This window comes from Eretmochelys imbricata, chromosome 3 (assembly GCF_965152235.1).
Source record: "Eretmochelys imbricata isolate rEreImb1 chromosome 3, rEreImb1.hap1, whole genome shotgun sequence".
Taxonomy (NCBI): Eukaryota; Metazoa; Chordata; order Testudines; family Cheloniidae; genus Eretmochelys; species Eretmochelys imbricata.
In genome coordinates this window covers 14,781,993-14,803,036 of record NC_135574.1, presented here as the reverse complement: position 1 = coordinate 14,803,036, position 21,044 = coordinate 14,781,993, and the positions used below count along the sequence as shown (strand labels likewise).

The following is a 21,044-nucleotide window of genomic DNA, read 5'->3' as shown; positions in this document are numbered from 1 at the left end:
CGTTACTGCGCAAGATGAGTGACTTCCTCTTCTACCACTTTGACTCTTCTCACAGTGAATAGTATCTTATTCCTCAGATAGCCCTGTTGTAGAAACTCAGTGTGACTAAGGAAGGCAGAATTTGGTCCGTAAGAAACAATGTAAAGGGAGATTAGAAAATGTTCTAAGTCTTCCTTCATGTCTGCAATGATATGTTATTGAAATGGCTTCTTTCGTTTTGACATACATTTAGTATTATGAAGTTTTGACTGATTCAAGCAATAACCACTCTGTTGGAAGCATATTGGGATGAAAAGATTTAAAATAATCTAATCAAAGATTGGATAGAGAGGAAGCCAAAAGTAGAGGCTGAGATAACCAACAAGACTTGAAGAATGAGTGCCCATGACTTCTGTGTTTTCCTGAGAATCCTGGTGCTAAAATCATTGTTCTTTACAAGTTCTCATGATTATTTTGGATGATTGGAGTGTGCTTGTCAGATGTTACAGGTACTCCGTTTAGTTTGAAGCAAGAGATACGAATAAAGCTTTGTTGTAGATTCAGAGTATCTGTTGCCAGGTAGTAGTAGGCTATGGTACTGCACTTTATGCCAGGGAAGAAATTTCCATGTCTTATTTTATCTGGAAGAAGGAATTGAGGTGAGGGAAAAGTTCTTTAAGTTCCTTCTCACTCTTCAGCTGTTAAACCTATGTATAAAGAAAAGGAGTACTCGTGGCACCTTAGAGACTAACCAATTTATTTGAGCATAAGCTTTCGTGAGTACTTGCAAGTACTCCTTTTCTTTTTGCGAATACAGACTAACATGGCTGCTACTCTGAAACCTATATATGTAAAGTAGGCAAGGGCTGAGTATTGCTACTTATTTTATAGTTGCACATTTCAGCATGTAATGTGGCTGATGTGTTAAAAATTTGCTTCTAAGTTGTGTGTATCATGCAGCAATGCAGTGAAGCTGCTGTTTTGTATGGGAAGTTTTGTCACAGTGTTAGTGTAAGCGTGACATGCTAAGCAGAGTCCCACAGTCAGAATCCTGGATACTTCAGTTCTACCTGAGTGTGGCTTGGACTTCCAACCTCAGGGTATTGGGAGAACAGAAGAGATGTTGGTCACCTTTTTAAAATAAATAGGATCCTATCTGACTTACATAATAGGGTAGAAATTGGCTAGCCTAATGATCCATTTTTCCCCTTTTATTCCACATGTTCTCTGATCTCCCCCGTTTTTTTGGGATTAAGAAGGCTGCTGGTGGTCTAGCCTGTGATTTGCAGATGATGCTGTTAAGAGTAAGAATAATTTGGTATTAGACTGAGGAGATCCATAATGTTTGGCCCCGACCTGCCATTTATTACAGATACCTGATTCAGAGAGAGATTTGGCCTGGTCCTAGTAGTTGGATACTCTTCTTTTATGCCAGATCACATTAGAGATAGGATAGGGGCTGCACCTTACTTCAGTTCTTCCAATACATTGAGAGTCTTCCCTTGAACCAGTTTAATCACGTGAGTGCTGTGAACAATTCACTTCCTTTACCAAGAAGTTCTGTTGAATCAAAGTTAGGCTGACAACAAATATCCTTGTGCTGTGAAGATTTCTCTTTGGTTTTACTGGTATTTCACCTGAATCTTTGATTTCCTTCTTGTGTGTCTTTTTTTTTTCAAACCTACCACCACAACTGCTTCTGTAACTATTCCTGTTCTTGTCAATACTGTGCATTTTGAGACAGGGCTATGTACAGGGCACTGTAGGGCTGAATTATAAAGGTCATAAAAGAAAATTCACTTGACAACGCATCTGTAATAATTCCTTAAAATTCCTTTATTTTAATCCATAACAATTCCTTCTGAAAGCATGTGTTGCTTCGCATTTAGCTTTGGAAAAAGAAGACATTAACATAAACATTTAGTGTAAATATTTTGATGAGTGAAAACTGAAAAGACCCTATGTCAATTTGTAAACAGAAGGGAAAATGATATCCTTACTGTTAAATACCATACTATGATGTGGCTGTAGCTGCTTCCTAGAAATTAAAGGTCATTAAGCCTATTAAATGAATCCCCTCTCTAACACAGGATTGATCTCTACAGTATATTTACTACAACTTGGGCTACTCTAGTTTTGTTCCTAATAGTTGGACTTTCATATCTGCTCTTCAGTGGCCATTCCACTCTTGAATACATCTCACTGTGTTAGGATCTGTTTTTCTGACATTCATCCCCAGTGCTCTTTCTTAATTTAATCCAATTATTTTTATGTATACTTCCTTGTACCACACTAAACAATTCATCTTCAATTCACTAGAAGTTTAAATATGGGTGATTTTTTTTCTTTTTGCTTGGTTTCATGTGAGGTTTGAGTTTTTGGTTTTTTTTTCTTCCAGTTTGGTAGCCTTATGTGAAACAATTTTCTTTCAGGTTTTCCTTAGGGGATGTCCGGAGGCCCCTTCATGAAACAGCAGTATTAGTGGAAGATATCATTCATACGCAGCTGATTAATTTGGTAAGAATATCTTTAGTCTTTTGATTACAATATGTTCCTTGTGGGTACAATCTAATCTTTTCTGTAAGAATATTGAAAATGTTCTACCTCTCATTCTTAAGGCTATAATTATCATGTAGTGACTGTACTTAGAGAAAAGGAGGGTTCCCTTTAGAATACGTGAATAACATTCCATCCATAAAAAGAAAAGGAGTACTTGTGGCACCTTAGAGACTAACAAATTTATTTATTCGATCCATGATAGTCTAGAGAAATCACTGCTGAGAAACACAAAGGTACTACCTTTGCCGACATGTTCAATGTTAAGCTTCCAGATATGAAGGGTGTCAGGTCCAAGTGAGAACCCCTTTCCACCCACCCAGTAGGACTGCTGTGAAAGGAATCCAAGCCTCTGTGCTCTGGATCCCCTGGGAAGTTTTAAGCTTCTGGAGCCTGAACAGCATCTAACCACTGCCCCAATCACAGTCTTGGTGTGCAGACCTACTATCTGGCACCCTCCTCCAGTGTTGGAACCTGCTCTCCAGTCTCCTAGCACCTCTAGACACAGTGCACACCTCTTTCCCAGAACTCCACCCCAAAGATATGAAACTTCTGGTTTACAGTTTAACTTTTTCAGGTGCATTTAGTAGTTGTGATGCATATACGCACATACACTTCGTAGAGTTTAACACATTAGTGCTCTTTTGTCCTTAATCACGTAAGGAGAGTACAGTTCATACAAAACAATGAACACTATATATATGTCCTTACCTCAGTTTCCTCACCACTCCAGGGCACTCTTTGAGCTGTGTCTGAGTCTGTTGGGTGCTCCAGAGTCTTTGAGGCCATTTGGGCTCAGGAAAATGTGTGGGGCCCCCCTGCCCCACGAGGCGGCTACTTGCTTGTTGACCTCTCCTTCTGGAGTCCCTTACCCATGTCTGTGAACTTGCTTTCTCCTGCCCCACACTTCTTCTTCCTGTCTGGTTCCCCTGTTCCTGTGTGGCTTTCTTCTGTCTTCTGGGTAACTTTCCATTGTTCCTGCCTTTCCCCTTCCCTTCAGCTAAAGTGGATTTTCAAGGCTTGAGCTACTTTTTAGCATAACCTTTTGTCAGGGTTAAGTACCATCATTAACCTTTTGTTCCCATTGTATTTGTCTGGGGTGTATATGCTAAGGGTCTTGTCAGCAGAGATGGGTCCATGTACATATAGGCATTTATGATACAGCATTTTGTCATAATACAACTTTATAATTTCAGTCTCATGACTGTAGAGACATAGCCATAGTTCAACACACAGGGCATATGGTTTGTTCCTGGTTCTGTGGTGCTGCGTAACTATATGTGTGTAATTCCAGACCCAGCTAAACTGGGGGTAAAACTGGTTGAAATTTTTCAAAGAACAAATTTTCAATTGAAAAATAGCCTTTTCCTTTTCAAAACTAAAAAATTCTCAATCTATTGACATTTTCATTTTTGTGTGATGTTTTAAAACAATTATCAAAAACATCAAAATGCTTGACATTTTTGCTTACGGAATACTTAATGAAAAAATTACAATATTTTCAGTAAAAAAAAACAACCACCACCCTGACTTTATTAAAAACGGTGATCAAAAAGTTGTATAAAACCAAAATGGGCCTGTTTTGAATCCTGTGAAATTCAAGCAACTTTGAAATTTTGATTTTGTTTTTTGTTAATTAAAAATAAAATTCAACCATGTCTACTGAAGACTTTATATTGAGAAATTGTTGTTTCAAAACAGGAAGAGAACCTCTTTTCCCCTGTATTTTGACACTTGGTGGTATTTACAAAACATTTAGGTATATTATTCTACTGTGTGTCCCCCAAAATTCTGTAAGCATAGCAGGACAATTTTTAGACTTGTGAACATGCACATGAATAATAGTGAACCTCACTGCAAATTAATAATTTATGCTTTTTTATAGTTCATTTTAAAAAACTTCAATATTGGAGTTACAGGATTTGGTCTGAACCACATCATGAAGGATAAGATGAAATTCCCAATTTCAGTCTTACACCTATTAAGAAAAATCAGTTGTTGTCTTGACCTAACAGCCATGTACATAATCATAATTTTTTTTTAAAGTTGTCTCTTTAATCAAACGTAATTATGGCCACAGCTTTACTCTTCCTTTAGTGGCAATGGAATGAGGATTATTTGTTTTATTGCACTATTAATGCTTAGCTGAACTTTAGAGTAAAATTTGTGTTTGACAAAAATTTAACCTGTGGTCTTGCAGTCTTTTGAATAAATAAATAATGAATTCCTTTATCTGGGTACTTAGTCGATGGTCATGACCCTAGGTTAACCCTAAATGGTGTGTAGGAGCATGTATGATTTTCTGCCAGGAGGAAGAATGGGAATAGACCAGCAGTCACACAGTTTTTCTAACCTCTCACCTTTTGGCCCAAGACAGCACTTTATTTCAGAGGAAGTGAAAATATCTTTAATAGCTCATTGTTTTGACCTTTGACACCTACAGGACGGAACTCTTAAATCATGGCCTTTTATATATGCCATGGTGGGCTTCTGGAAATGATTTTTGCACAGTCGTTATCCTATGATATTTCACATTCTTACTGAGTTATTAAATATTCATACTGTCTTCTCATTTTTAGATAACTGTGCCTATATGAGAGTATTAAAACCACACACTAACTTTGTAATAAATGCTTGTTGTAAACTTGAGTTGATTGCACAGTACCTATATTCTAATCATGTTGGTCAAAATACTGTGCTACATAAATCTCATTATGCAATTGATTATTTTCCTCCTGAAAACTGTGATATACTTTTGACATTTGTCTACTATTTCATTTAAGAAGTTGTTTGTGTTTGTGATGGAAGGTCAACATGTTGTTGTATACATCTTTCTTAGTAGGCATTTGTAGGAAGAGAGAATACTTGATTAAATCCAGATATGTGCTTCCAAAATAAGTTGCCATCTTGATTAGCACTGATGGGTTGACTTTTGGTATCTCTGAAGTTTATAGTTCTGACTTCCTATTTTTAAAATTTATAGGAACTCTATTAAAGAAGGGGCCAGTTAGGACAGATTCATATGGTGGCTACTTTGAACCATTATACACTTCATGAAGTCTGGGTGCCCTGGGGAATGACAACAGAAAACAAGACAAATCCTTGAAAAGCATGCTGCTCTGAAATTAATGCATCATGATTGCTACCAGAAATAATCTCTTTGGTGTACTGAATAATGCACTACAAATAGAAATGGCCAGTTTTTCCACCACTAGTATATAATTCAAGCAGGTGTTAAGCTGTACTAGGCAGAAAAATATCAGCTCAGTATAATAGTACATGCAAACTGCATACATTACTATAATAATAGGAAATTAACCATGCTAAATAATGTTTAAATATATTTCTGTATTTTAATAATACATTTTTGGATATTTGCAGAACACTCAATAGAAAACAGAAACAATAAGCAAGAATAACATGAAAATAGGCACATGGAACATATTCTCAATATATCAAAATAATGACATGAAAAAAAATTTTAAAGTTCAAAATAATTAATTACATTCCCCCTCCCCCCCCCCCCCCCGAGCAGAGCAGCAAAGTTTTTATTCTAAAATCAAGTTCATCGGGGGTCTGGAATACATTTCCAGAGAAGAACCTTGCTAAATGAAAGTTTTTGTTCAAATGTTTAAAAACTGATTTGTATTTATTTATACATGATTTAATAATAATTCTTAGATTTTATTTATTTATATTGCAGTAGCACTTAGATGCTCCATTCCAAGGCCCTGTTGTACACACACGAATAGAAGCCAGGGACAGTGGGGCTTGGGTGGGCTCAAGCTTTGGTCCCCCGTTCTGGGGTCATATAGTAATTTTTGTTGTCAGAAGGGAGTCACGGTGCAATGAAGTTTGAGAACCCCTGTTCTAGATTCATAGTACAAGGGGGCATTATATATGAGCTTCCATCTGTTTACAGCTTGTTGCAAATAATTATAGTACTAAATGTAATACTTAGCAGTGCAGTTAGTTACAGCAGCAGATTTTGGGAAACAAGACAGGAAATGCTGGGTAAAGTTCATATAAAGAACTAGAAGCAGTTAAAATTCAGGAGTAATAAGAGCAGAAGAACTGAAAGCATTGTGCTATTAAATATTGTCCACCATATTGTTCAGTCTGAATGACATACTTTTGCCCGTTAATTCACTAATTTCTGTGCAATGTGGTATTTCCTTACGCTTAAGGGCTATATTCTGTCCTCAACTATGCACAAGTGCCTCCCATGATATCTGAAGACAGAATTTAGCCCGAAATTCTATTTTTATTTGTATTCGTTTCTATATATTGACAAGACTTTTGAAATCTTTAGTAAAGAGATGTGAAATTTTATTTCATGAGAGGCATGGTCTGAGCACAGGACTGGGAGGCAGAAATCTCAGCTCTGCGGCTTACTTCCTCTGGATTTGTGCAAGTAATTTACAATTTACCTGCCCACGTTTCCCAATTAATACAAAGGTTAATATCTAACTCATTAAGTATCTATTGTGTGGATTTCATATTTTGAAGATAAGTGCTGTTTGTGAGCTAAATATTATTATTGTTTTTGTACATCAGAGACACTTAAGATATAGCAATGAAAGATAGCATATGTACACCTTTCCAATCAGCAAACAGTCTGAAGGTCTTGGCTTCCATTTTTGGGGCATGAAGATCCCTTCTTGTTTCACTTAAGGGAAGACCCCATTCTCTAAGTCCATTTTTGCTAGTTCAGACAGTGGGTGAAATCCTGACCCCATTAAAGTGAGTGGGAGTTAAGCTGTTGACTTTAGTGGGAGCATGATTTCATCCAGGGGTATAAGTTCTCTTGCCAGCTGATAGAGAAATAAAAGCTTTCACTATGTCATTCTTCCCTTTAAAAGGGGCTGGCTAAACCTGCTCATGGGACTTATTGTCTGAAACAGGTAAGGCTGAGTAAGTTTGACTGGCTAGACTTAACTTTCATCTTTGATGCTTTTTATTCTTCCTGATTCCCTTTCCTTTTTCAGATTAAAACAGTGTTTTATAGTGAAAGGTATTACTTTTAGTTCTTCTGATACTCTCTGGAGCACTCCATAGCCTGTGATGTATCCTGCTTCCTCTGTCTAGAGAAAGCACCCTGTGAAAATGCAGCCATCTGGTTGTAGTAAATACTGCTCCCTCTTAAGTGGACAGGAGATTGAAACTACAGCTCATGTGCCAGCAATGCCCCTCTGCCACGTACATTGGTCAAACTGGACAGTCTCTACGTAAAAGAATAAATGGACACAAATCAGATGTCAAGAATTATAACATTCATAAACCAGTCGGAGAACACTTCAATCTCTCTGGTCACGCAATCACAGACATGAAGGTCGCTATCTTAAAACAAAAAAACTTCAAATCCAGACTCCAGCGAGAAACTGCTGAATTGGAATTCATTTGCAAATTGGATACTATTAATTTAGGCTTAAATAGAGACTGGGAGTGGCTAAGTCATTATGCAAGGTAGCCTATTTCCTCTTGTTTTTTCCTACCCCCCCCCCGATGTTCTGGTTTAACTTGGATTTAAACTTGGAGAGTGGCCAGTTTGGATGAGCTATTACCAGCAGGAGAGTGAGTTTGTGTGTGTATGGGGGTGGGTTTTTGGAGGGGGGTGAGGGAGTGAGAGAACCTGGATTTGTGCAGGAAATGGCCTAACTTCATTATCATGCACATTGTGTAAAGAGTTGTCACTTTGGATGGGCTATCACCAGCAGGAGAGTGAATTTGTGTGGGGGGGTGGAGGGTGAGAAAACCTGGATTTGTGCTGGAAATGGCTTTTAGATAAGCTATTACCAGCAGGACAGTGGGGTGGGAGGAGGTATTGTTTCATATTCTCTGTGTATATATAGAGTCTGCTGCAGTTTCCACGGTATGCATCTGATGAAGTGAGCTGTAGCTCACGAAAGCTCATGCTCAAATAAATTCGTTAGTCTCTAAGGTGCCACAAGTACTCCTTTTCTTTCTGCGAATACAGACTAACACGGCTGTTACTCTGAAAGGGGTGAACAATGTCTCCACTTATTCAGCAGTGCAACTCCCAGTCTCTGGCTATTATCATTTAATCAATCTTGCGCTTCTCGTACACACATTCTGAGCCCAAGAGATTGTCAGTATGTCACTCCTATTACAGGAGCAGAAGCTGTCGGAGTAACAGAAACTCTCTCAAAGGGAACCCTTGTCAACATGACTCACAGGATCATTCCAGAATAGGTGATTTCCACAGAGCTACAGATGAATAAAGGTCTAAATATTTCACTGTTACACAGTTTGGTGCAACTTCAGAGTCAGGTGCAAGGATGGGAAGTTAAATTGTATTTGGATGTGTGACTCTTAGTATCCTTGGCTATGTGAAGGGCTGGGCATCAACTTTCTGAGGGTATGTCTTCACAACAGAACTATCTCAAGTTGGCCTACCTCAAGTAAGAGTGACCACACTTCAAAACAACACTCGCATTACACAGATAGATTTGATTAGCAGCTCAGAGTGATAGCATTAGCTGCTGATGAGTTGTGACTCAAGCTGTTGCATCCCCACTGTGTCACTAGCTCTGTAGGTTGTAAAATTCTTGTATTTTGTTCAATCATCTTGTTGAAACAGTATGCAAGAAGCTTCTATTGGAGGCCTAGTGTGGATTTAGATCAGGTCAGAACACCACAGTCGTTATTTTTGTTGTATGTGGTGTTGTAGCTGTGTCAGTTCCAGGATATTGGAGTGAATATCACAGAAGGGGACTTCTACTGGAGAGGAAGGTAGGAGAAAAGCCATTGTCATTCGGGGCAGTGAGTGAATTTATATGGGTGTTGTATGTTCTTTCAGGGATTTTTGCTCAGTTGATAGAGCCTGCTATGGGGCAGTGTGCTGTGGGAGATTAGGGGATGGGTAGTCAACAGAGGAGTTGGAGGGGGAGTTCTGTCGGAGGAGACAAGCCCCTGATCTTGGGGCAATGAATGAGGTTTTTTTGTGGGTGTTGTGTGTGTTTTCTGTGTGTTTTTTTTTCTCTTTGTTCAGTTTGTACAGGCTGGTAGATGGCAGTGTGCTGTGAGAGAAGCAGAGTCCTGATTAAGGGGTGGGGCTTCTCTGGGTAAGGGGCTTATACATGCAGCCAAACAGTCAGCCAGCAGCACAGGAGCCAGCGAACAGAGCTGTAAACAGGGGAGTTGGAGTTAGAGGGGTTGTTTTTTTTTGGGGGGGGGAGAGGGTGGAGACAGTATGTTGTGGTCTGGATTTGTTTGTTTTTCCCCCACTTTTCCCTTGGCAGGAGTTTAGGCAGGAAGGCTATGACAGATGCAGAGGCAGCAGTGGTAGTGACCCACTCAATGGAAGAGATAATGAAGATGACCGGATGTGGAAGCTGCAGGATGCACCTGATTCTAGTGTAGGTACCTGAAAACAGCTTTATTTGTGTGAAGTGCCACCTGATAGAGCTGATGGAAGAAAAGATTAGAGACTTGGAGATGCAGGTGAAAACTATAGTTGAGTTTTGAAAGGGGTTCGAGCAGATGATGGAGCAAAGGCAAGAGGAGGCTGAAGGGAAAAGCCAAGACTGGACTGAAGAACTCAGAGAGGAGAGTTCTGGGTGAGGAAGGTGGTCAGCAGAAGCATATGACTATGAGAACCAGGCAGAGGAAAAGACCAGCTAGTGAAGGAGAAATACAGCTCAAGAACAGGTTTGCTCAGTTGGAAAATGAAGAAGTGGCACAGCAGGCTATAACAGAAGAAGGGAGGGCATGGAAGAAGAGAGGAGCGGCTAGTACTGTAAGAAGAGGGGAAGAGCCAATGGGGATACCCAGAGTTCAGAGCACCCAGATGATACAGGATGATTTGCAGAAGATTGCAAGGGAGAATAAAAGACCAGAGGACTTGCAGCCAGAGAGAACAGGAGGAAGACCAAAGAGTCACACCATCACCAAAAAAAGGCACATCTATGTGATTGTTCTTCTTAGTAAGGAGTCCCCAGACAAGCCTGCCACCAGAGTTGGTCCAGAGAACAAGGGTGTGCTGTCTCCTGGGAGCTAAGATATGGCATGTGGACCTGAGGTTGAAGAGGATCATAATGGTAGCAGGAAAGAATCCACTGATTATCCTTCATGTGGGAACAAATGACACAGCTAGATTCTCGACTAGAACATATAAAGGGAGACTATGCCAGGTTCAGGAAGATGCTTAAGGAAATGGAGGCTCAGGTGATCTTCGGTGGGATTCTGCCTCTGCCTAGGGGAGGAGAATGAAGGCGAGACAAAATTATGATGATCAACTGATGGCTCAGGCAGTGGTGATAGAAGGAGGTCTTTAGGATGTTTGCACAGGGGTGCATTCATGGACAGAGGATAGTTCTTATGGGGTGACCTAAGTAGGGAGGGAAATAGACTTCTGGGATGGAGGTTGGCACAACTCGTTAAAAGCACTTGAAATTAGGAACTTGAGGGAGATGATTGGGAGATGCTCATGTAATCTCCATGCCTGTTTTTAACATTGAAAGGAAGGAAAATCAAGTCGGAAAGGATACTGCAATGGAGAAAGGAACAGCAGAAGGTAAGAGAATGGACATTAAGAGGAAGGATAGTTCTGATACCAATCAGATAGGCGATACTGGCAGTAGACTGATCATAGCCAATTGGGCATGGAATGTGGGCAAAGCCAAGCAGGAACAATTAAGATGTTTGTAAAACAATGCAAGGAGCCTGGGTAACAAAATGGAGGAACTAAAACTAGTGTTGCAGGAAGTGAATCCAGATATTATAGGGATAACAGAAACATGGTGGAATACTAGTCATGACTAGAGTACAGGTGTTGAAGGGTATGTGCTGTTCAGGAAAGACAGAAATAAAGGCAAAACTGGTAGAGTAACATTGTATATTAATGATGAGGTAGACTGTAAAGAAATTAGAAGTGATGGAAAGGATAAGACCGTCTGTTTTGGGCCAAAATCACTTTGGGGAAGAGAGCTACTAGATGTTTCCCTGATACAGAATTGTAGAACTGGAAGGGATCTGGACAGGTCATCTAGTCCAGTCTCTTGCACTCGTGGCAGGACTAAATATTTATTTAGACCACCCCTGACAGGTGTTTGTCTACCTGCTCTTAAAAATCTCCAGTGATGGAGATTCCACAACCTTCCTAGGCAATTTATTCCAGTGCTTAACCACCCTGACAGTTAGGAAGTTTTTCCTAATGTCCAACCTAAACCTCCCTTGCTTCAATTTAAGCCCATTGCTTCTTGTCCTATCTTCAGAGGCTAAGAACAACAATTCTTCTCCCTCCTCCTTGTAACAACCTTTTATGTACTTGTCCCCTTTCGGTCTTCTCTTTCCAGACTAAACAAACCCAATTTTTTCAGTCTTCTCTCATAGGTCATATTTTCTGAACCTTTCATCATTTTTGTCACTCTTCTCTGGACTTTCTCCAATTTGTCCACATCTTTCCTGAAATGTGGTGTCCAGAACTGGACAGAATACTCCAGTTGAGGCCTAATCAGTGCGGAGTAGAGCGGAAGAATTACTTTTTGTGTCTTGTTTACAACACTCCTGCTAATATATCCCAGAATGATGTTCGCTTTTTTTGGAACAGTGTTACACTGTTGACTCATATTTAGCTTGTGGTCCACTATGACCCCCAGATTCCTTTCCGTAGTACTCCTTCCTAGGCAGTCATTTCCCATTTCCCATTCTGATTGTTCCTTCCTAAGCGGAGTACTTTACATTTGTCCATATTGAATTTCATCCTGTTTATTTCAGACCATTTCTCCAGTTTGTCCAGATCATTTTAAATTATAATCTATTGTCTAAAGCACTTGCAACCCCTCCCAGCTTGGTATCATCCGCAAACTTTATAAGTGTACTCTATGCTATTATCTAAATCATTGATGAAGATGTTGAATAGAACCAGACCCAGAACTGATCCCTGCGGGACTCCACTTGTTATGCCCTTCCAGCATGACTATGAACTACTGATAACTACTCTCTGGGAACGGTTTTCCAACCAGTTACGCACCCAACTTATAGAAGCTCTGTCTAGATTGCATTTCCCTAGTTTGTTTATGAGACAGTCATGTGAGACTGTATCAAAAGCTTTACTAAAGTCAAGATATACCATATCTACTGCTTCTCCCCATCCACAAGGCTTGTTATCCTGTCAAAGAAAGCTATCAGGTTGGTTTGACACGATTTGTTCTTGACAAATCCATGCTGATTGTTACTTATCACCTTATTATCTTTTAGATGTTTGCAAATGGATTGCTTAATTATTTTCTCTATTATCTTTCTGGGTACAGAAGTTAAGCTGGGTGGTCTGTAATTCCGCGGGTTGTCCTTTTTTCCATTTTTATAGATTGGCACTATATTTGCCCTTTTCTAGTCTTCTGGAATCTCTCCTGTCTTCCATGACTTTTCAAAGATAATTGTTAATGGCTCAGATATCTTCTCAGTCAGTTCCTTGAGTATTCTAGGATGCATTTCATCAGGCCCTAGTAACATGAAGACATCTAATTTGTCTAAGTAATTTTTAACTTGGTTTCCCTATTTTAGCCTCTTCTGATCCTACCTCATTTTCACTGGCATTCAGTATGAGAGACATCGAATCACCACCAACCTTCTTGGTGAAAAGTGAAACAAAGAAGTCATTAAGAACCTCTGCCATTTCCACATTTTCCGTTATTGTTTTTCCCCCCTCATTGAGTAATGGGATGTCCTGGTCCTTGGTCTTCCTCTTGCTTCTAATATATTTGTAGAATGTTTTCTTGTTATCCTTTATGTCTCTAGCTCGTTTAATCTCGTTTTGTGCCTTGGCCTTTCTAATTTTGTCCTTACATACTTGTGTTAGTAGTTTATATTCATCCTTTGTAATTTGACCTAGTTTCCACTTTTTGTAGCACTCTTTTTGATTTTTAGATCATTGAAGATCTTCGTAAGCGAGGGTGGTCTCTTGCCATACTTCCTATCTTTCCTACTCAGTGGGATAGTTTGCTCTTGTGCCCTAATAATGCCTCTCTGAAAGATTGCCAACTGTCTTGAGTTGTTTTTCCCCTTAGACTTGCTTCCCATGGGATCTTACCTACCAACTCCCTGAGTTTGCTAAAGTCTGCCTTCTTAAAATCCATTGTCTTTATTTTGCTGTTCTCCTTCCTACCATTCCTTAGAAATGTGAACTCTACCATTTCATGATCACTTTCATGCAAGCTGCCTTCCACTTTCAAATTCTCAACTAGTTCCTCTGTGTTTGTCAAAATCAAATCTAGAACAGTAGCCTTCTCCATCTTCTGAAATAAAAAATTCGTCTCCAATATATTCCAAGAACTTGTTGGATAATCTGTTGTTGTCCCAACAGATGTCTGGGTAGTTGAAGTCCCCCATCACCACCAAGTCCTGTGCTTTGGATTATTTTGTTAGTTGCTTAAAAAAGCCTCATCGACTTCTTCTTCCTGGTTAGATGTCTGTAGTAGACCTCTAACATGACATCACCCTTGTTTTTTACCCCTTTTATGCTTAACCAGAGACATTCAACAAATCTGGCTCTTATTTCCATCTCAGCCTCAGTCCAAGTGTATAAATTTTTAATATATAAGGCAACACCTCCTCCTTTTTTTCCCCTTTCTGCCTTTCCTGAGCAAGCTGCACCCTTCTATACCAATATTCCAGTCATTCATATTATCCCGCCAAGTCTCTGTGATGCCAACTGTCATAGTTGTGTTTATTTACTAGCATTTTGAGTTTTTCCTGCTTATTCCCCATACTTCTTGCATTAGTATACAGACATATAGTGCTTGAGGTATCCTACAGACCACTAGGAGCCAATTTGAATATGGATAGAGACCTCTTTAATGTTTTTAATGAAATAAATACTACTAAGAATTTTGTGAATTTGGGAGATTTAAATTTAGCAGATATAGATTGGAGGACAAGTGCTATTAATAACAGTATGGCCCAGTAGTATGGACAGATTTTCCAGGATGTAATAACTGACAAAGTTCTTCACCAAATAATTGCTGAACCAACAAGAGGTGGTGATATTTTATATTTGGTATTGGTGAGTAGTGAGGACCTCATAGAAGAACTGGTTGTAGAGGACAATCTTGGTTCAAGTGATAAGCTAATTCAGTTTAAACTAAGTGCAAGGATACACAAAAATAGATCTACAACAAGGGTCCTTGATTTCAAAAGAGCTAACTTTAATAAAAAAAAAAAGAGGGGGAATTAGTTATGGAAGTGGATTGTACTGAAGAGTTCAAGGATCTGAATGTGGAGGAGGCTTGGAATTAGCTTCTGCAACTTTGACTTAAGGTATCTGAACCCTGCATCCCAAGCAAGGGGAAAAAATTCATAGGGAAAGGTTGTAGACCAAGCTGGATGAGCAAGCATCTCAAACAAGTGATTACAGAAGGTAGATCATGCCAGACCAACCTGATCTCCTCCTTTGAGAAGGTAACTGATTTTTTAAACAAAGAAAATGCAGTAGATCTAATCTACCTAGATTTCAGTAAGGTGTCTGATACAGTTCCACATGGATAAGTATTAGTTCAATTGGAGAAGATGGGGATTAATATGAGAATTGAAAGATGGATAAGGGACTAGTTAAAGGGGAGAGTACAACGGGTCATACTGAAAGGTGAACTGTCTGGCTGGAGGGAGGTTACTATGGAGTTCCTCATAGATGTGCCTTGGAAACAATGTTGTTCAACATTATTATTACTGACCTTGGCACAAAAAGTGAATAATAAAATTTGAAGATGACACAAAGTTGGGAGGTATTGCCAATATGGAGGAGGACTGGAAATATCATACAAGAAGATCTGGATGACCTTGTAAACTGGAGTAATGGAAATGGGATAAAATTTAATAGTGCAAGGTCATGCACTGAGGGACTAACAACAAGAATTTTTGCTATAAGCTGGGGACTTATCAGTTGGAAGTGACAGAGGAGGGAAAAGACCTGGGTGTATTGGTTGATTACAGGATGACTATGAACTGGCAATGTGATGTGGCTGTAAAAAAAAAAAAAAAAAAAAGCTAATGCAGTCCTAGGATGCATCAGGCAAGGTATTTTCTATAGAGACAGGGAAATGTTAGTACCATTATACAAGGCACTGGTGAGATCTCATCTGGAATACTTTGTTCAATTCTGTTCTCCCATGTTTAAGAAAGGTGAATTCAAACTTGAATGGGTGCAGAGGAAGGCTACTAGGATGATCTGAGGAATGGAAAACCTACCTTATGAAAGGAGACTCAAAGAATGTGGCTTGTTCAGCCTAACTAAAAGAAGGCTGAGGGGAGATATGATTGCTTCCTATAAATACATCAGAGGGATAAATACCAGGGAGGGAGAGGAGTATTTTAAGTTAGGTGCTAATGTGGGCACAAGAACAAATGGATATAAACTGGCCATCAACAAGTTTAGGCTCAAAATTAGGAGAAGGTTTCTAACCATGAAAGGAGTGAAATTCTGAAACAGCCTTCGAAGGGGCGCAGTGGGAGCCAAAAACTTAACTGGCTTCAAGACTGTGCTTGATAAATTTATGGAGGGGAAGATAAGATGGGACTGCCTACAATGGCATGTGGCCTATTGATGACTGCCAGTAGCAAAAATCTTCAACGGCTGGAGATGGGACACTAGATAAGGAGGGCTCTGAGTTACTACAGATAATTCTTTCCCAGGTATCTACCTTATGGGTCTTGATCATATGCTCAGGGTCTAACTGATCACCTTATCCCCCGCCTCCCGCCCCCCTCCCCTGTGTCAGATTGGCAGAGACCTTGGGGATTTTCCTCTGAAGCATGAGGCATGGTCACTTGCAGGTTTAAACTAGCGTAAATGATGAATTCTCTGTAACTTGAAGTCTTTAAACCATGATTTGAGGACTTCAGTAACTCAGCCTGAGATTAGGGGGTCTATCACAGGAGTGGGTAGGTGAAGTTCTGTGGCCTACAATGTGCAGGAGATCAGACTAGTTGGTCACCATGGTCCCTTCTGACCTTAAAGTCTATGCGTCTATGAGACAAGGTGGGTGAGGTAATCTTTTATTGGACCAACTTCTGTTTGCGAGAGAGACAAGCTTTCAAACGTACATGAAGACGAGCTCTGTATATCACAACTAAATACCAGGTGGAACAGATTATTTAGCATGAGTAGTTAACCCACAATGCAAGGGACTATTCAAGGTGAAGTGGCCTGTAAACACCCCTCCCTTTATAGGAGGGAAAGGAAGAGAGGGGGAAAAGGCAGCTGGTGTTAGTGGATTATAGATTGTTATAATAAGCCATAAATCCAATGTGTCTATTCAGTCCATTATTTTTAGTGTCTAGGAAAGTTATGAATTTAAGTTCCCAGACTAGTCTTTTGAAAGTATTGTACAGGTTTCTTTTGCGGATGAAGACTGATAGGTCAGATGTAGAGTAGTCATTTTGTGAAAAGTGACCTGTGTGACCTAGACAAATTGGAGGATTGGGCCAAAAGAAATCTGATGAGGTTCAACAAGAACAAGTGCAGAGTCCTGAACTTAGGAAGGAAGAATCCCATGCACCGCTACAGGCTGGGGACTGACTGGCTAAGCAGCAGTTGTGCAGTAAAGGACCTGGGGATTACAGTGGATGAGAAGCTAGATATGAGTCAGCAGTGTGCCCTCGTTGCCAAGAAGGCCAACGGCATACTGGGCTGTATTAGTAGAAGCATTGCCAGCAGATCAAGGGAACTAATGATTCCCCTCTATTCGGCACTGGTGAGGCCACACCTGGAGTATTGCGTCTAGTTTGGTCCCACCACTACAGAAAGGATGTAGACAAATTGGAGAGAGTCCAGCGGAGGGCAACAAAAACGATTAGGGGGCTGGGGCACATGACTTACGAGGAGAGGCTTAGGGAACTGGGGTTATTTAGTCTGCACAAGAGTGAGGGGGGATTTGATAGCAGCCTTCAACTACCTGAAGAGGGGTTCCAAAGAGGATGGAGCTCGGCTGGTCTCAATGGTGGCAGATGACCGAACAAGAAGCAGTGGTCTCAAGTTGCAGTGGGGGAGGTCTAGGTTGGATATTAGGAAACACTAGGAGGGTGGTGAAGCACTGGAATGGGTTACCTCGAGAGGTGGTGGAATCTCCAACCTTAGAGATTTTTAAGGCCCGGTTTGACAAAGCCCTGGCTGGGATGATTTAGGGGGTGTTGGTCCTGCTTTGAGCAGGGGATTGGACTAGATGACCTGAGGTCTCTTCCAACCCTAATATTCTATGATTCTAAGTGTTCACACATAGGTGATATGGTGTTTTTGCCTTGTCATTTTCCTGTGAGAGTTATTTTTGTTGTGAGGCAGATTCAGGAAAAATGCATTGAACAAAACACAGAAGTATGTGCTGCCTTCATTGATCTAAAAATATGTTTGACACTGTAAGCAGAAATAGCCTCTGGTAAATTCTGGAAGAATGTTTTGCTGCCTCACCAAATTCATTATCGTACATCAATTCCATGAAGACATGACTGGTCAAATACTCTCAGATCTCTCTAAACCAGTCCCCGTATTTAATGGGGTAAAACAGTACTGTATGCTGGCACCAGTCCTCTTTGGTCTCTTCTTTGCAGCCATTCTGAATTGCATACCGACAACCTTCAAAAGGGTATCTACGTAAGGTACAGAACTGATGGAAAACTCTTCAGTCTCCGAAGGCTTACTGCAAAGACAAGTGTCCTTAAGAAACTTCTATATGAAGCTCTTTTGAAGATGTTTGTGCTCTACTTAGTCATGGTGAAAGTGACCTACAGTTTATCCTTGGCAGGTTCTCAGAGGCAACTAAACAGTTGGCATTCACCATCAGCCTGGAAAAAACTGAAGTTCACTTCCAATCAGCCCCCCGTCAACCACTACCACTGAGACAAACATCACCATTGATGGTACAAAACTACATAAAGTCAATCACTTTACATACCTTGGCAGAACCATCTCAAGTGACGTTTACTTGGATCAAGAAGTATCAAACAAAATACGAAAGACAAGCCAGGCTTTCAGAAGACTTTGCTATAGGATACTCAACCAGCATGCCATCAAACTGTCCAAAAAAAGATGATATACAGTGCAGCAGTAATAGCATCCCTTTTATATGGATGTAAAAATGGCCAGTTTACCGCAGATACATCAAGCACCTTGAAAAATATCACATGTGCTGTCTTCATTCTATTCTAAAGGTCTGCTGGCAAAGCAAAGTGTCAAACATTAACGTCTTTGAAAGAGCAAAAACAACTAGCATCAAGGAAATGATGGTCAAAGCTAAGATTAGATGGAAAGGTCATGTAATCAGAATGGGTGATGATAGACTCCCAAAAAAATCCTTTATGGAGAACTGAAATCCAAAGTGCAGGAAGGACAGTCATTGCAAATGCTTCACAGATACCCTTCGCAGAATCTCAACTCATGTGACATAAATATTGGTAACTTTGAAGACACATCCAGGGACAGACCTGAATGGAAAGCAACTATCAATGACGTTTGTGAACACTTTGGAAAAGAAAGATGCAAAAAACTGATTGAAAAAGGGACCAGCATCATGCCAAGTTTTCAGTGGGATCCTACTCATTTCTATGTGACATCTGGTTTTGACTTTGCTCGTTACAGGTCAGACCATGCAGCTACAAGAGAACACACAAGATGCCATGACACTATTGTCTGATACAATATTAGCATGAGTTTCAGCAGCACTCAAGCTTCAACTCACCCCCACTGATGTACTAGGTAGCTCAAGCTTAAAGCACCACTTAACTCAAGCTGGTGTGTACATACTTAGAGCTGGGGATGTCGAGGACACTTGTCTGTGCTAGCTGTGATTGAGCTAGCACACTAAAAATAGACTGTACCCACAACAGTGCAAGAGGAAGGAGGGGGCTAGCCACCCCAAGAATGTTCCTGGTGTCTCTGATGGGCATGCAGGGGCAGCCTCTCCAGCTGCTTGTGATGCTTAAGCTACAGAGCTGGCATGGGGATGTTTCCTTAAGCATTTTTTTTTTTCAGAACCAGCTGATAAACTAAAGACTCTGAGCCTCTGTCCCTCAACTCATATTGGTTCTGTGGCACCTTAATTTGGTGCAAACTGCTTGCACAGTTGCTCCCTTCAAACCTTTGAGAGAAATCATTTCTTGTTTTTGAGCTGCTTTTCTATTTTGTTATCCTTATATGCAGAAAAGGGTTTTGACTGAGTGAAGTGGCATTACTTATAAAAAGTTTTAGGGAGCCTAAATTTGTGGAAAAAAATTGAAGGATTGGATCACTACACTCTGGTGGTGGTGTTTTCTTTTGCCCCATCCCTTCCTTCATTCTGAAATGAGAAATAGAGAGCTATAACAACTTTCCCCAAGTGCTTGAATTTCTGCTCCAGAGGTGTGTGAACCTCGAATTGTTGCTGAACATAATGTCCATACTGGGTCAGACCAAAGGTACATCCAGCCCAGTATCCTGTCTGACAGTGGCCAATGCTAGGTGCCCCAGAGGGAGTGAACCTAACAGGTAATGACCAAGTGATCTCTCTCCTGCCATCCATCTCCACCCTCGGACAAACAGAGGCTAGGGACACCATTCCTTACCCATCCTTGCTAATAGCCATTAATGGACTTAACCTCCATGAATTCACCCAGTTCTCTTTTAAACCCTGTTATAGTCCTAGCCCTCATAACCTCCTCAGGCAAGGAGTTCCACAGGTTGACTGTGCGCTGAGTGAAGAACTACTTCCTTTTATTTGTTTTAAACCTGCTGCCCATTAATTTCATTTGGTGGCTCCTAGTTCTTATATTATGGGAATAAGTAAATAACTGTTCCTTATGCACTTTCTCCACACCACTCATGACTTTATATACCGCTATACCTCCTCTTTTCCAAGCTGGATCCTTTTTTTCCCCTGATTGCCTCAAGGACTCCTCTATGTTTTTCCACCAGTTTGCCCCATCCCCAGGATAGTGTCCAAGATCAAGAGGTACAAAGTTATTGTAATCCTGATAGCCAAGACAGTTTTTTGGCTGTTGGACTTACTGCTTTTCTATAACACTCATCACTACAGAGTCTGAGTGCTTTAGGAGTGGAAATAGGAGAGATGAGGGAATTTTAAATATAGAGTTACATAAGGACACTGGTATGATACGTTAAGTCCCAAAATATGCCCAGTGTGAATTATTATTTTCAGAAGTCTGAACAGTTTCTGACTGCTCTGAGTGAAGTTAATAAAAATGCAGTGTCTTCTCCTCTTCCAGACTTGACTCCTGCACTTACTAAAGATTGCAGAGCAGAGTGAAAGAAGGCACAGGTCAGGAGAGGAAAAAACCTATGTGTGTACACAAAAGAGAAGCATAGCTGTAGCATAGACAGTAATGGAATTGGTAGGGAAGTAGGAGAAAATGAGAACTGAGACATAGACAGGAGTTGTGCTGTTGTATCATGTATTCTTATGATTTTTCTGAAACCAAATTACAATTCCTCTTTCATAAACTGTATTAGTCCTGTTATAATCTGTATAGTCGTCTGTTAAGGAAATCAAAATTATGTTCTAAAG

General features: G+C 40.3%; 1 protein-coding gene across 20 annotated transcripts in view; it reads left to right on the top strand.

Annotated features, from left to right (window-relative positions):
• Window positions 1–21,044, top strand: part of SUPT3H (SPT3 homolog, SAGA and STAGA complex component) — a 479,206-nt gene that overhangs the window by 251,893 nt on the left and 206,269 nt on the right. For 19 of the 20 annotated variants that reach the window (XM_077812419.1, XM_077812418.1, XM_077812412.1 and 16 more), the window contains one exon: window positions 2,412–2,496. The exons of the other annotated variant lie outside the window; for it this stretch is intronic. In XM_077812419.1, coding sequence (XP_077668545.1) covers window positions 2,412–2,496 — 85 coding nt within the window. The remainder of the gene's footprint in view (window positions 1–2,411; window positions 2,497–21,044) is intronic. 20 annotated transcript variants of the gene reach the window in all.